Genomic DNA, 12,482 nt, shown 5'->3' on the forward strand with positions numbered 1-12,482 from the left:
ATGCAGCGTCTAAAACAGTTTGCAAGGGGTATCCCATGGGATCCTTAAAACAATCCTTTAAAACTGAGGTTAAAACACAATGAAGGAAGCAGTCTTTAAAAACCAATAAGCCCTGTGCCTCTGTTTCATTAGCGTCTCACCTGCTTCACCGATGCAGGCTCTGCAGCAGTCGAGACGCTCTCTCAGCAGCTGACCTTCTCTGTGCCTGACTCCACTATAGGCATACTTTCTGTATTCTGTTGTTTTTTACTCATAAAAAAATTTAACTGATACTAGTTTTTTTTTTTTTTTTTTTTTTTTTTTACTAAGCTGGATTTAACATTTGTAGCAGTGAATAAACCTGCCTGTCATCTGTCACAATGGGGAAAACAAAAGCTTAAATAAGTAAATAATTTGTTTCTGATCTTCATAAATCAGGTTATAGTTGGAAGACAATATAAACATTGAAAAGAACAAATTATGGTTTAGGGATTTGTTTTCTGAAGTTGGTGAAATAAAGCAGACATAAGGGATAGGTGGAAGAGTGAGAAGGTAATTGGCCAAGTAAAAAAGGGGATAATCTGGTTTGTGATACAGGTACAATCTGCTGCTATATATCTTTTCAGAAAATGAATTCATAGTGTAGATCAGGGTCTCGGAGGTCCACAGTGGATGCATGTGTTTAATTAGAACCCATTTATTTACTTCTAAAGTAAAATATATTGTGGGCATAGTTTTAATGAACTTTTTTGTTATAGTTCAGAACTCTTAACTGCCTATCTTAGTTGTAGACAGCTGCATTAAGGATTTAATTGTTGCCTTTTTTAATCAGCCATCAGTTAATAATGAAGTGCAAATGACAAAGGAACAACCAGATCTCCGTTGTTTTAATACAATGTTTTGAAGTAAATGAGAGAGAGAATAGAAGGAACAAGAGTTACAAATCTGTTCCTGACCACAAAACATAGATAATTTTTCAGCCGTGAAAAAAATCTACAATGTGATAAAGATTTGTCTTGGAAGAATGAAAGCACTGGTTGGATTGAAAATCTGCAGCCAATGCAGACCTCCCAGACTGGAGTTGAGTGCCCCAGGTGGAGATACATACTGTATGTAAAAGAAATAAACTGCTCCTTTGAAACAACATAACATATTTATCAATGGAGTTTGCAGTTTCTGGATATATAACCAATTGAAAATAAAGAAGATATTACATAAGTTTAGACCTATGAACATAAAGGATCTTGAACATTTCTGAAGATCAATATGTTTTCTAGCCTCATTAAGCATTATCAGATATGTTTTATTGTTATCTGTGCTAGATGAGACTGCACTGTGTATGTAATGTAGTAGTTATTCTTTTTGACCCATGTGTCTGAGAAAAACACATTTTTATTACTTATTGAACTAATAGGTTGAAGTTTTGAGCGTTGAATATAACTTTTTTTGTTATTACGGTGGTCTCCTGCTTATGTTAATGAGAGCAGTAATGCACTAGTTAAAAAGTTCAGTATGTCATAATTATATCCCATAATTGTGTTGATGTATTGTATAGCATTGACTTAAAAGTTCAACAACAAATGTCATCCAATTTTATTTTTTTTTATTTTATTGAAATCCCACAACATTCCATAAAAATAAATTAATTTTTACAAAAATAAGATCGAAAACAAATCAACCCCACCCCTGAGAAAGAGAGCTAAGCCAGCAGAGTAGAACTTAAAGCTAGTAAAAATAAATAAATAGATGAATTAATAAGTGAATAAAGATAAATGGAGAAGAAGAAAAAGGGGAGAGAATCTGCTTCCTCAGTGCTTTAAAAGCTTATTCTAAAATGTTATTGATTAGATCCTGCCAGGTTTTGAAAAAGTTCTGCACAGATCCTCGAAGTGAGAATTTGATTTTTTCCAGTTTCAAATAGTATATAACATCAGTTACCAACTGACGTAGAATAGGAGAGTTAGGATTCTTCCAGTTGAGAAAGATAAGTCTATGTGCCAATAGTATATTAAAGGCAATTAGTTTGTTTGTCTTCCACTTTAAGTCCATCTGAGAGTACACCAAACACAGCTGTTAATGTGTTAGGAGGGATTGTGACACCAAGGCTGTCTGATAGGGATTTAAAGATTTTGGTCCAGAATGATGTTAATTTGGATCAGGTCTAGAACATGTGGCCTAGTGAGGCTGGAACTTGATTGCAACGTTCGCAGGTTGGATCTTTCCCTGGAAACATTTTGGACAATTTTAAGTGAGACAGATGTGCTCGATATATAACTTTGCGCATATGAAGCTCCAGCAGATTCTCTGCATTGCTACCTTCCACTCCTTTTCTGAGATATCGAGGGAGAGACCCTTTTCCCACTGTCCTCTTGGATCTTTGAAAGGGAGGGACTGTAAAATGGTTTTATATATTGCATAAATGCTGTCTGAGTCCTCGAAACTGAGCAATATTTTTTCCAACATAGAGGTAGGTGGGAGGTGAGGAAAATTGGGCAGGTTCTGTTTAACAAACTTTCTGATTGAAGGTAGTGAAAGAAATGTGTTGCTGGAAAGTTAAATTTGGAATGTAATTGTTTGTAGGGTGCAAAGACGTTGTCTATGTACAGATCTCTAAGTGATTTAGTCCGAAATGTTTTCCAGACATTAAAAACTGCATATGTTTGAGAGGGTGGAAAAGGTGTTTCTCGTGCAAAGGTGCCACAGATGAAAGCTTCTTTATCTTAAAATGCTTCCTACATTGGTTCCATATTCTTAGTAAGTGAAACACAATCAGGTTGTTAGTATATTGGTGATAACTTGCATTTATTGGGGTACAAAGCAAAGAATATAAAGAAGTCTGCAGGATTTTATTTCTATTGCGAACCAAGCCTGTCTGTTCATCTATTTCTGTCAAAGTCCAGGTTTTTATATCTTGTATATTTGCTGCCCAGTAATAAAATTGAAAGTTAGAGCCATGCCACCATCTGCTTTAGGTCTTTGTAGGGTCGCTCTTTGGATACGTGGATGTTTTGAATTCCAAGTAAATGAGGTTATGGTTGAATCTAATTTCTTAAAAAATGATTTATTGATGTATATTGGAATGTTTGGAAATAAAAAGAGAAGCTTAGGAAGAATATTCATCTTGACAATGTTAATTCTTCCAGCTAAAGCGAGATGAAGGGTTGACCATCTATGCAAGTCTTGCTTAATTTTTTCCATACAGACAGTGAAATTTTGTTGATAGAGAGCTTAATGTCTACTTGTGATGTTTACCCCTAGGTATTTAAACTGACCTGCGATGATTAAAGTGAAGTTGTCCAATCTAATACTGTGTGCTTGAGAATTCACTGGAAAGAGCACACTTTTAGTCAAAATAATTCTGAGACCAGAAATTTTGTAAGTGCTGTTAGGACTGCAGGCACAGTATTTTGTGGATCTGATATATACAGTACTATATCATCTGCATATAGAGAAATTTTCTGTTCAAGTCCTTCTCTGATAATCCCCTTTATCTCATAAGCATTTCTACAGTGAATTGCCAGTGGCTCAATTGCGACTGCAAAAAGTAGTGATGACAAGGGGCATCCTTGTCTGGTACCGCATTCTAGTTTAAAGTAGTCTGAATTAATGTTGTTAATACGAACTGAAGCTTCTGGAATGGTATGCAGTAGTTTGATCCATGCACAAATGTTTGGGCCAAACCCAAATTTCTCCAGTGTAGTGAAAAGGTTGTTCCATTCAATCATATCAAATGCTTTTTCTGCATCCAACGATAATATCTCTGGGGTGTTTGACTTTGCAGGTGAATATACTGTATTACATTAAACAGGCGTTGAAGATTGGAAGCTAAGTGTCGGCCTTTAATAAATCCAGTTTGATCTTGTGATATTACCGAAGGCAGCACTTTCTCCATCCTTCTAGCTAGGACTTTGGGGAGTATCTTAACATCATTATTCACAAATGAAATCGGTCTGTATGATGCACATTGTAATAAGTCCTTATTTTGTTTAGGAAAGACAGTGATTAATGCGTGGCGAAAAGTTTGTGGTAGAATTTTACTTTCTCTAGCTTCTGTAAATGTTGCTAATAAGAAAGGAGTTAGCTGAGTGGAGAATTTCTTATAAAATTCAGCAGGGTAGCCATTGGGGCCTGCTGCCTTTCCACTCTGAAGTCACTTTATAGCGTCTAGTAATTCCGATAGCGTCAGAGGTTTATCCAATTACTCTGCACTGAGAGTATCTATTTGTGGTATCTGTAGTGCATCCAGAAATGCATTAGATTGTGTCTTGTCTTCTTTAAACTTAGTAGAATATAAGGGTTTATAGTAGTCTGTAAATATGTGCATTATATTTTTATGTCAATGATTTTGCCTCCGTTTGTGTTGGTGATTGCTGGGATTGCATTGCGAACTTCTTGCTTGTGGATTTGTTGAGCTAAGATCTTATTAGCTTTCTCTCCATGTTCATAGTAATGATGTCTTGATTTAAAAATGAGTTGTTCTGTTTCTTTGGTTGTCAGGAGGTTGAGTTCTGAATGCAGAGCCTGCCTTTTCCTATGAAGAGCCTCACTTGGACACCTGGCATATTCTTGGTCTATTCTAGTGATTTCGTTGATTAGCTCTGATCCCTTCTTGGTTTCCAATTTATTTCTGTGGGAAAGATATGAAATAATCTGTCCTCTTAAGAAGGCCTTCAGGGTTTCCCAGAGTATTCCTGCAGAGACCTCTGAGGATGTATTTGTCTCTAGAAAAAAAACTGATTTGTTTGGATATAAATTCTGTACAGTTCTCGTCTGCTAATAAAAGTGGGTTAAGAAGCCATCTGCGAGATGAGTATGTGGGGCATAATGATTTTAGCTCCAAGATCAAAGGGGCATGGTCGGAAATAACAATAGCATCGTACTTGCAAGATTTAATTGTAGGCAAGAAATTATTTACAAAGAAATAGTTCTTGAGTAGCAATGATCCACTGGTGAGTAGAAGGAATTTGCTCTTGAGTTTAGGTTTAGAAATCTCCAGGGGTCTGATAAGTTGTGATCAGTTACAAACTATGTAATTGTCTTTGCAGTGTTAGGTCTCCTTTCACATTGGGGATGAATTCTGTCTAAGTCTGGATTTAAAACACAAAGTCCCCAGCCATTATAATTTTATGAGTGTTCACATTGGGAATATATGCAAATATATTTTGCATGAATTCCCTGTCATCCACATTGGGTGCATAAACATTTATCAAATTCACTTTATTAAATAAATTACCCATGACAATCACATATCTCCCTTCAGGATCAGATTTTGCATCTGATACTACAAATGAGACCATTCTATGTATAAGAATTCCCACGCCTCTAGTTTTCTTTGTAAAGCTGGAATGGAATATTTGGCCAGTCCAGTCTTTTTGCAGCCGGAACTGATCCTTGCTTAATAAATGGATCTCCTGTAAAAATACTATTTTAGTGTTTAGACCTGTTCAGTGAGAGAATACTTTCTTTCTCTTTAATTCGTGATTCAGGCCTTTAATATTCCAGCTCACAAAGTTAACTGTTCCGGTTATGGAGACATTGATTCTGAATTTTTGATGTCAGTTTGTAGTCCTAACTGAAAGTGAGACAGCTTTGGCCTAAATTTCCAATTTTCCCAGGATTTATTGCCATGAAGCTTATTGTTACGTTAGTAGTTATAATTATAAGGATTAAAAGGATTAGATATAGCTTGCTCTCTTTCTCCACCTCCCCCCCATTTTTTTTTTGTATGATGTGCTTAAAATTTTGTGTTCAAAGCCAAAGTATAGGTAACATGCCTGCATGCTTTGGCAGGTGTGAGAAAGCTGAACATTCTCCATGGTTAAAAAGAGTGTATAGTTTTGTTCTGTTTTGCTTTCAGCACATGTGGACATCCCAGTAAACAAATCTATTTGAATTTTGGTATTTATTTAAGTTAGTGTTTTTTCTTTCCCCAAAACTGCCTTGATAACATTATATACATTATCTCGGGTGGTGGTTAAATACTAGTATTTTAAATGTGTATTTAATGTTTACACATTGTACAATGTGTAATGTGTAGTTAAAAGAAGGTTCTTGTTTATCTTATGAATACTAATTGTTGCCAGAGCAAGACTTCATTCTTTTTTGTTGCATTAGCTGTTATATACTCTGTATTTCAGTCTAAAATATAAGTTTACACAGGTATGTCATTGCTTCTTGCAAAAGTATCAGTAAGTATGTTTTTGGATTTCAGATTTGTCAACGAGGGCCCAACCAATATTATGGGGCACCAATGTAGTGGAAAATACAAGTTTTGCTATCAAGTGGTTACACATTTGTCTCTATATAATGCAGTGATTGCTTGATAGAGCACTTACACTGTGAGAACTTGCAGTTAAGTATTTGTCCCTATTTGAAGGTCTGTTTTCTTATTAAGGTGAGGTGCAGGTCATTATCTAGTCTGTTTTTTTTTTTGTTTTTTTTTAACATGGCCAGTCTGTCAGCTTTCAAAAGAGCAGGGGATTGGCTTTCTGAGACATAAATTGTAGTGATCACTTGATAAGAGAGTTTGTCAATAAATGCATGATAACTGTAGCATTTTTCAGCTTGACGGTTAATTTTTCAAAAAAGTAACTTACATTTTTGCTCTCGAAAGAGCCCCCGCACATGTCCCTCAAGCTGTGGAGTGAATCAGTCACTTTTTCTGCAAATAAGCTTTCCCAGGCAGCGCTGTTGACTGGGAATTTTATTGGACTAAATGAATGAAATGGATTTTCTTTGTCTATGTTTGAGAAATCTTTGCATATTAACACATCTTTACAAATCAGAGATATTTGCTTTTACACAGCTGTAATAATTTTTTTACTTTTTAAAATCACACCCTTTATGTATAACATGTTGATAGCCCTGTAAAGGCTGTGATAAAAGCTGTCATACTAGACATGTAACTTCACTTGCTGAATGTGTTGCAGTTAGTTAAGTTTTAGAAGCAGACAGCTGCAAAAGTAATAGCTGGATCTGTTGGCCCCAAAACTTTTTATTATGAACAAGTACAGTTTTTTAAAAGCCATTAAAATTTTCCAATGTTATGAGTAAAATGCATTCAAATACTACTACTTTTGTGACAGTCACTGGTCTCATTTTCAAGCATACTGCCTGTCTTAGCTTATTTTCCTTTCTGCTTTTTTTGCATTTGTCTTTGGAATCTGCTATTGTTATTATTGGTCTCATGACAAGTAGAAGTCTAAATATGCAAATTTAAACATTCCTGTAAACTATCAAGTCTAATAAAGTCTTTCAGAAATCGTAATATTTACAAATCAAATTGGTAAAGCATTTAAAAATAAAAAAGTGAAAAGGATGCTGGATAAGCCTATTGCATATACACTCGTAGTTGTATCACTATAATAATGTTCAGATAATACATACTGTATTATGTGCAGATATATACAAATAAATTAAATTCAATTTAATTAATCCACACATCTCTAAGGATATATATCTGTGCACGGATTCATTTATTCATGCATTAACCACTAAAAAAAAATACATTTTATAGTTGTCAGACAACAGTGCATAATAGAACAACTTTGTTGTTGTCAGTGAAGTTTATATTTAAAGGAATACTTTTCTTACCCCATCTAATTTTTAGTGATGCCCAAGAAAATATTTTTATATATGTGTAGTGTGACCAATGCTGGATAACAACAATGTCCAAAATGTCTCTTTAAAAAAAAAAAAAAAAAAAAAAATCTGCATTTGCCTGTGTTACATTAACAATGTGTGAAATCTAACAACTTTCAAAACACGTGTATATTTAATAAAACATTATAAAACAAGTCCCTTCCAGAAATGTTTGTGTGAGCTAAAGCATCACAACTCGGAGCAGTAAATACACAAACATCCTAGCACATGTATAAAATTTACATTTGTTCGTTTTAAGCTTAAATGTAAGGAGCAAAGCAAAATAATGAGAAAATGAAAACAAAAACCTTAGGATCAGGGAATATTAACAGATCTTCTCACATTTGTGATGCCATATCTACTAATTAAGAGTAATTTCTAATTGAAAAATGAAAATGGTTTTCAACCGGTTAAGAAAATATAGAGCTTACAGGTAAACCCAAGTTGTAAACTTATTGACAAGACAAGTCTAGTTGGGGAGCCTTCACTGGTACAGTGCATTGCTGCACCCACTACACGACGAAACAACTCAAGATCCCGGTTTGCAACCCCCAAGGCAGACACGCGGTCCAGTCCCACCCTCCGGAAATGACCCTGTATCTGTCGCAGCCAGGTGTTACGTGGGCGACCCCTTGGCCTGGTCCAGCCACTTAGGTGCCCAACAATGAGGATCTTACGAGCCAGATCACCCTTGTGGAAACGAGCCACATGGCCGTAGTGCCGTAACTGACGCTCCCTCACAATGTAGGTAATGTGCCTCATTCGGGAATCTCTCCGCAAACAGACACTGCTGATGGCTGTGCCCAAGAGGTCATTAAAGGCCTGGATCTTGGTTTTTATCCAGGACACTCGCAAGCCCAGACACTCGGACTCCTCACTCAGTCTCTCGAGCGCCCCAATCAGAGCCTCCATTGACTCCACGAAGATCACAGCATCATCAGCAAAGTCAAGATCCATGAATCTTTCTTCACCAACAGATGACCCACAGCCGCTCGACCCCACGACCTTGCCCAACGCCCAGTCCATACAAGCATTGAACAGAGTAGGAACAAGAACACACCCCTGACGAACCCCAGAATCAACTGGGAAAAATGCAGAGGTCCTGCCTCCACTGTGATATCCAGCAACCTCGAGGGGATCCCGCAAATCCTCAGGATGTCCCACATGGCAGCTAGATCAAACGCTTTGCGAAAATTGACAAAGGCTGCAAAGAGACTCTGCCAATATTCGCATTTGCGCTCCATGAGAACCCTCAGTGCCAGGATGCGGTTGATGGTAGACTTCTTAGGCGTAAAACCAGACTGTTCCGGCCGCTGGTAGGTGAGCAAGTTATCACGTTATCAAGTTATTGAGGACGACCCTAGCAAGGACCTTACCCGACACAGAGAGTAGTGTTATCCCCCTGTAGTTGCTGCAATCCAGGCAATCACCCTTCCCTTTCCAGATAGGGACAATACGTCCCGTTTTCCAGTTGGGATGATGCCAGTACCTCCAAATGGAAGCAAAGACTGCTTGCAATGCCAGGAGGACAGCCTTACCACCAGCCTGGAGAAGTTCACCCCAGATACCACAGATCCCTGCAGCCTTTCCTCCCCTCAGCTGGTTCACCACCTGTGCAATCTCAGTGAGATTGGGTGGTTCACAGCTAATTGGAGGATCAGCCTCAAGAACCGTGGACCCAGAGATATCCAACGTCCTTGCCAGAGGATCAGCTTTGAACAACTGATCAAAGTAGCCAGCCCAGCGGGTCATAACTGCAGTGTCATCCGTAAGGACCATTCCATCAGCCGCCCTGTCTGTGACTTTCCGAGGAGCAGATTTGGATGTGCCTAATGCTTCGATTCCTCTGTAAGCAGGACGTAGGTTACTAGACCACAGATGGTGTGTCACTTGCTCACATATTCCTCTAACAAACGCCTCCTTATCTGCACTCAGAGCCCTCGCAGCCATCCTTCTCAGTTCCAGATACAGACCAGAGTTTCCATTGAGCTGTATGCTGCGACTCCTCTCGATGATATCCAGGGTGCCCTGCTAGATGAAACACCTCCTTCTGGGAACACTGGTAACACCAACACAGCCCTCAGCAACCTTCAGGGTCTTGTCACGGAAGGTCTCCCACATCACATTAGGATTGGCAGTCGTACCCAAATCTGCAAGTTCGTCACACAAACGGAGTGCAAACTCATTAGAAACAGCCTGATCTTAGAGTCTGGCCAAGTCCAGGCTCATTTTCCTAGTAGGTGGTAACTTACCGGACCTAAGCTGGATCTTGAGAGTATTAATAACAAGTCTGTGGTCAGAATTCACAAACTGGGCACTTCTGTAGACCCTGCAGTTTTTTAAGAGCCTCCAGCGTCTTCCCACGAGGATGTGATCAATCTCCTTCGCCGCACCACCAGTATTGGAGTACCAAGTCCAACGATGTGGTTCTGGGCGCTGGAACCAGGATCTAGCGATTCGCAGCCCCTGACGTTTTGCAAAGTCAAGGAACATGGAGCCACTTTCTCCACAATCACCAGACCCATGGGGACCGAGACAATCCTCATAGCTGTTCATGCAAGTTCAGTGCCAGTGGCTGCATTGAAGTCACCCATGACCAGAGGAATGTCACCTCGTGGGCACCCATCAACCATCGAGCGAAGCTAACAATAAAATGTCTCCCTCGCCAAGACATCACTCACCGTGGTTGGAGCATACATTGAGACAACAGACAAGGCACTCGGGGAGTGCTGTAATCTGAGTCTCATGAAAGGAGTGACATTGCACACCATCGGAAGAAGCCAATCCGCTACAGCACAAATATGAAATTTGACAAATATGAATTACTAAATCATCACATTTCAAGTCTGCTTTGATTAATGTTTGCTCTTCCTTCTTTATAAGACTATCTGTACCCTACTTTGCTTATCTTGCATGAACAGGGTATCCCTTTATGGTTTTTTAATTTGGTGAATTACAAATTTTTATTATGTGGAACAGGTTTGTACATATTAGACAATCATCACTTAAAAATAATGACTTCAACTATTTCCAAAAGGATGAGATCTGAATCGGCCATAAAATTTTTACAACATACAATAGAGTTAAGGATTACATTTTTTCATGCAACTGTTTTTTGTTGTTTTTACAGAGATCGGACGTCAACCTACCAGCGAGTCTCTTCATGAGGTAATCTCAAATTTCTCTGAAATCTAAATTACTGGTTTTATAAAATTAGATAAATAATAATGCAGTAATAAAAAATCTTTTTTTAGCCTAAGATATTGTTTTTAATAGTTTGTATTAAAATGTTTACTTTATTCACCAAAATTAACTTCTGACTGATTATGAAAGATACTGCAGGTAACCGTTTCTGTATGATAATCAAGTCCTTCCATTTTTGGACTACTGTGTACATTTATTTGATTCAACATATAATTAACTACGGGAAAAATACTTATACAACTTTGCTCTGTTGAGAAATATTTTCATGGTCCATCATTAGCAATGTTTTGTTATACCTTTTGGAGAATTATCTTATTTAAAAACATTGTGTAACATTATTAAATTTTGTGTATTTCTCCTAAGTGCTATGACCCTTGATAGGTTTGTCATTTTTGAGAATGGAAAGCCATATTCATGACTAATATTACATTGATTTCATGCATTGTATACTTTTCATTTAGGCAATGGTATTTTTAAAGTTAGCACTCATTTTTAAGCAGCTCTGGAGTGAGTTACCTTTCCAAACATTTAGCTCTGCACTAACAGTGTGTCAGAGTGTACAGCTAATGATTCATTTTTCAGGACTGATAGCACTGAGCTGCTTCAGTCTCTTCATTCAGTATTGAAGATGAAAGTTCTTCCTGCTTCGTAATATGGAAGATTAAGAAGCTGCCATGGACAAAGACTTGTTGGGGAATACCCAGCAACCAAGTGTTAGTGAAACTTTATTTGAATTACAAGACTACCTTGCAATACTGTGAGATCTGCAATGCTTTAAAAGTGAATGGACATCTGATATAGATAAAGACCACGATGCTTATCTGACACTAAAACTTCTGATGTAAAAGAAAGAAGCTAAAGAAAAGATGCTACTTACTTCACCCCACTGTAACAGCATTTTATAGCTTATAAAACTAACAGAGCATGTTTTTTTTTGTATTTTCTGTACTTAGAGCCGCTGAATTGTCTTGCAACTTATTTATATTATTAAATAAACTTCTTCTGTTATATTAATGTCGTCTGTCAGTTTGTGCCGTATCTCTGCCATCCTTATCCATTTTAGGCAGAGTGAGGGGTATATTTTGCACTGGGCACGTAATCCATGAAAATAGGTCCCTTTATCTTGTGCTGAGCATAATTATAACCCAAAGCACACACATTCACCCACACCCCTTAGCAAAAACAACAGAGGACAAAGCACTCAAACATTAGAGAAAAAAGTAGCCACGTTTGGTGTTGGTTTAACTTGGAGTATATCAATATCACCGTCAACGTAATACATGGACAAGTTTGTATCTGTTGCCGAGTTTATTTCTGGCTCTTCACCAGTGTTCAGGTAGTTTGCTTCAGAAAAATGTCCAATGGTAGTGGAAGAGATTGACTTTATAAACAAATTACCATTTAGATGTTAACACATGAATACAAATTAATAGTAGTAGCAGTTTGGTACTTCTGCCCTTTTATCATGTTATTCAAATGTCATGTACAGCATTTACCCTTTAAGCTGTATGGTTCTATAGGCCTACATCTGTTTCATTGTTTTTAGTTTCTCTTTTCTTTGTCAAAGGTATCATTCTACAGTTTATATTGTGTCTCATATTCCCAATACTACCTAAAATACTTTTGTGTGTACCAGCCAAATCTAGATACAGATTTTG

The 12,482-nt window shown here is 37.6% G+C and overlaps 1 protein-coding gene across 3 annotated transcripts in view; it reads left to right on the forward strand.

The window, feature by feature from the left end:
* The window catches only part of hmg20a (high mobility group 20A), an 84,506-nt gene that overhangs the window by 31,666 nt on the left and 40,358 nt on the right, over positions 1-12,482 (forward strand). For all 3 annotated transcript variants that reach the window (XM_028823155.2, XM_028823158.2, XM_028823157.2), the window contains one exon: positions 10,751-10,788. In XM_028823155.2, the coding sequence (XP_028678988.1) occupies positions 10,751-10,788 (38 nt within the window). The remainder of the gene's footprint in view (positions 1-10,750; positions 10,789-12,482) is intronic.

This window comes from Erpetoichthys calabaricus, chromosome 17, assembly GCF_900747795.2.
Source record: "Erpetoichthys calabaricus chromosome 17, fErpCal1.3, whole genome shotgun sequence".
In the NCBI taxonomy this organism is placed as follows: Eukaryota; Metazoa; Chordata; class Cladistia; order Polypteriformes; family Polypteridae; genus Erpetoichthys; species Erpetoichthys calabaricus.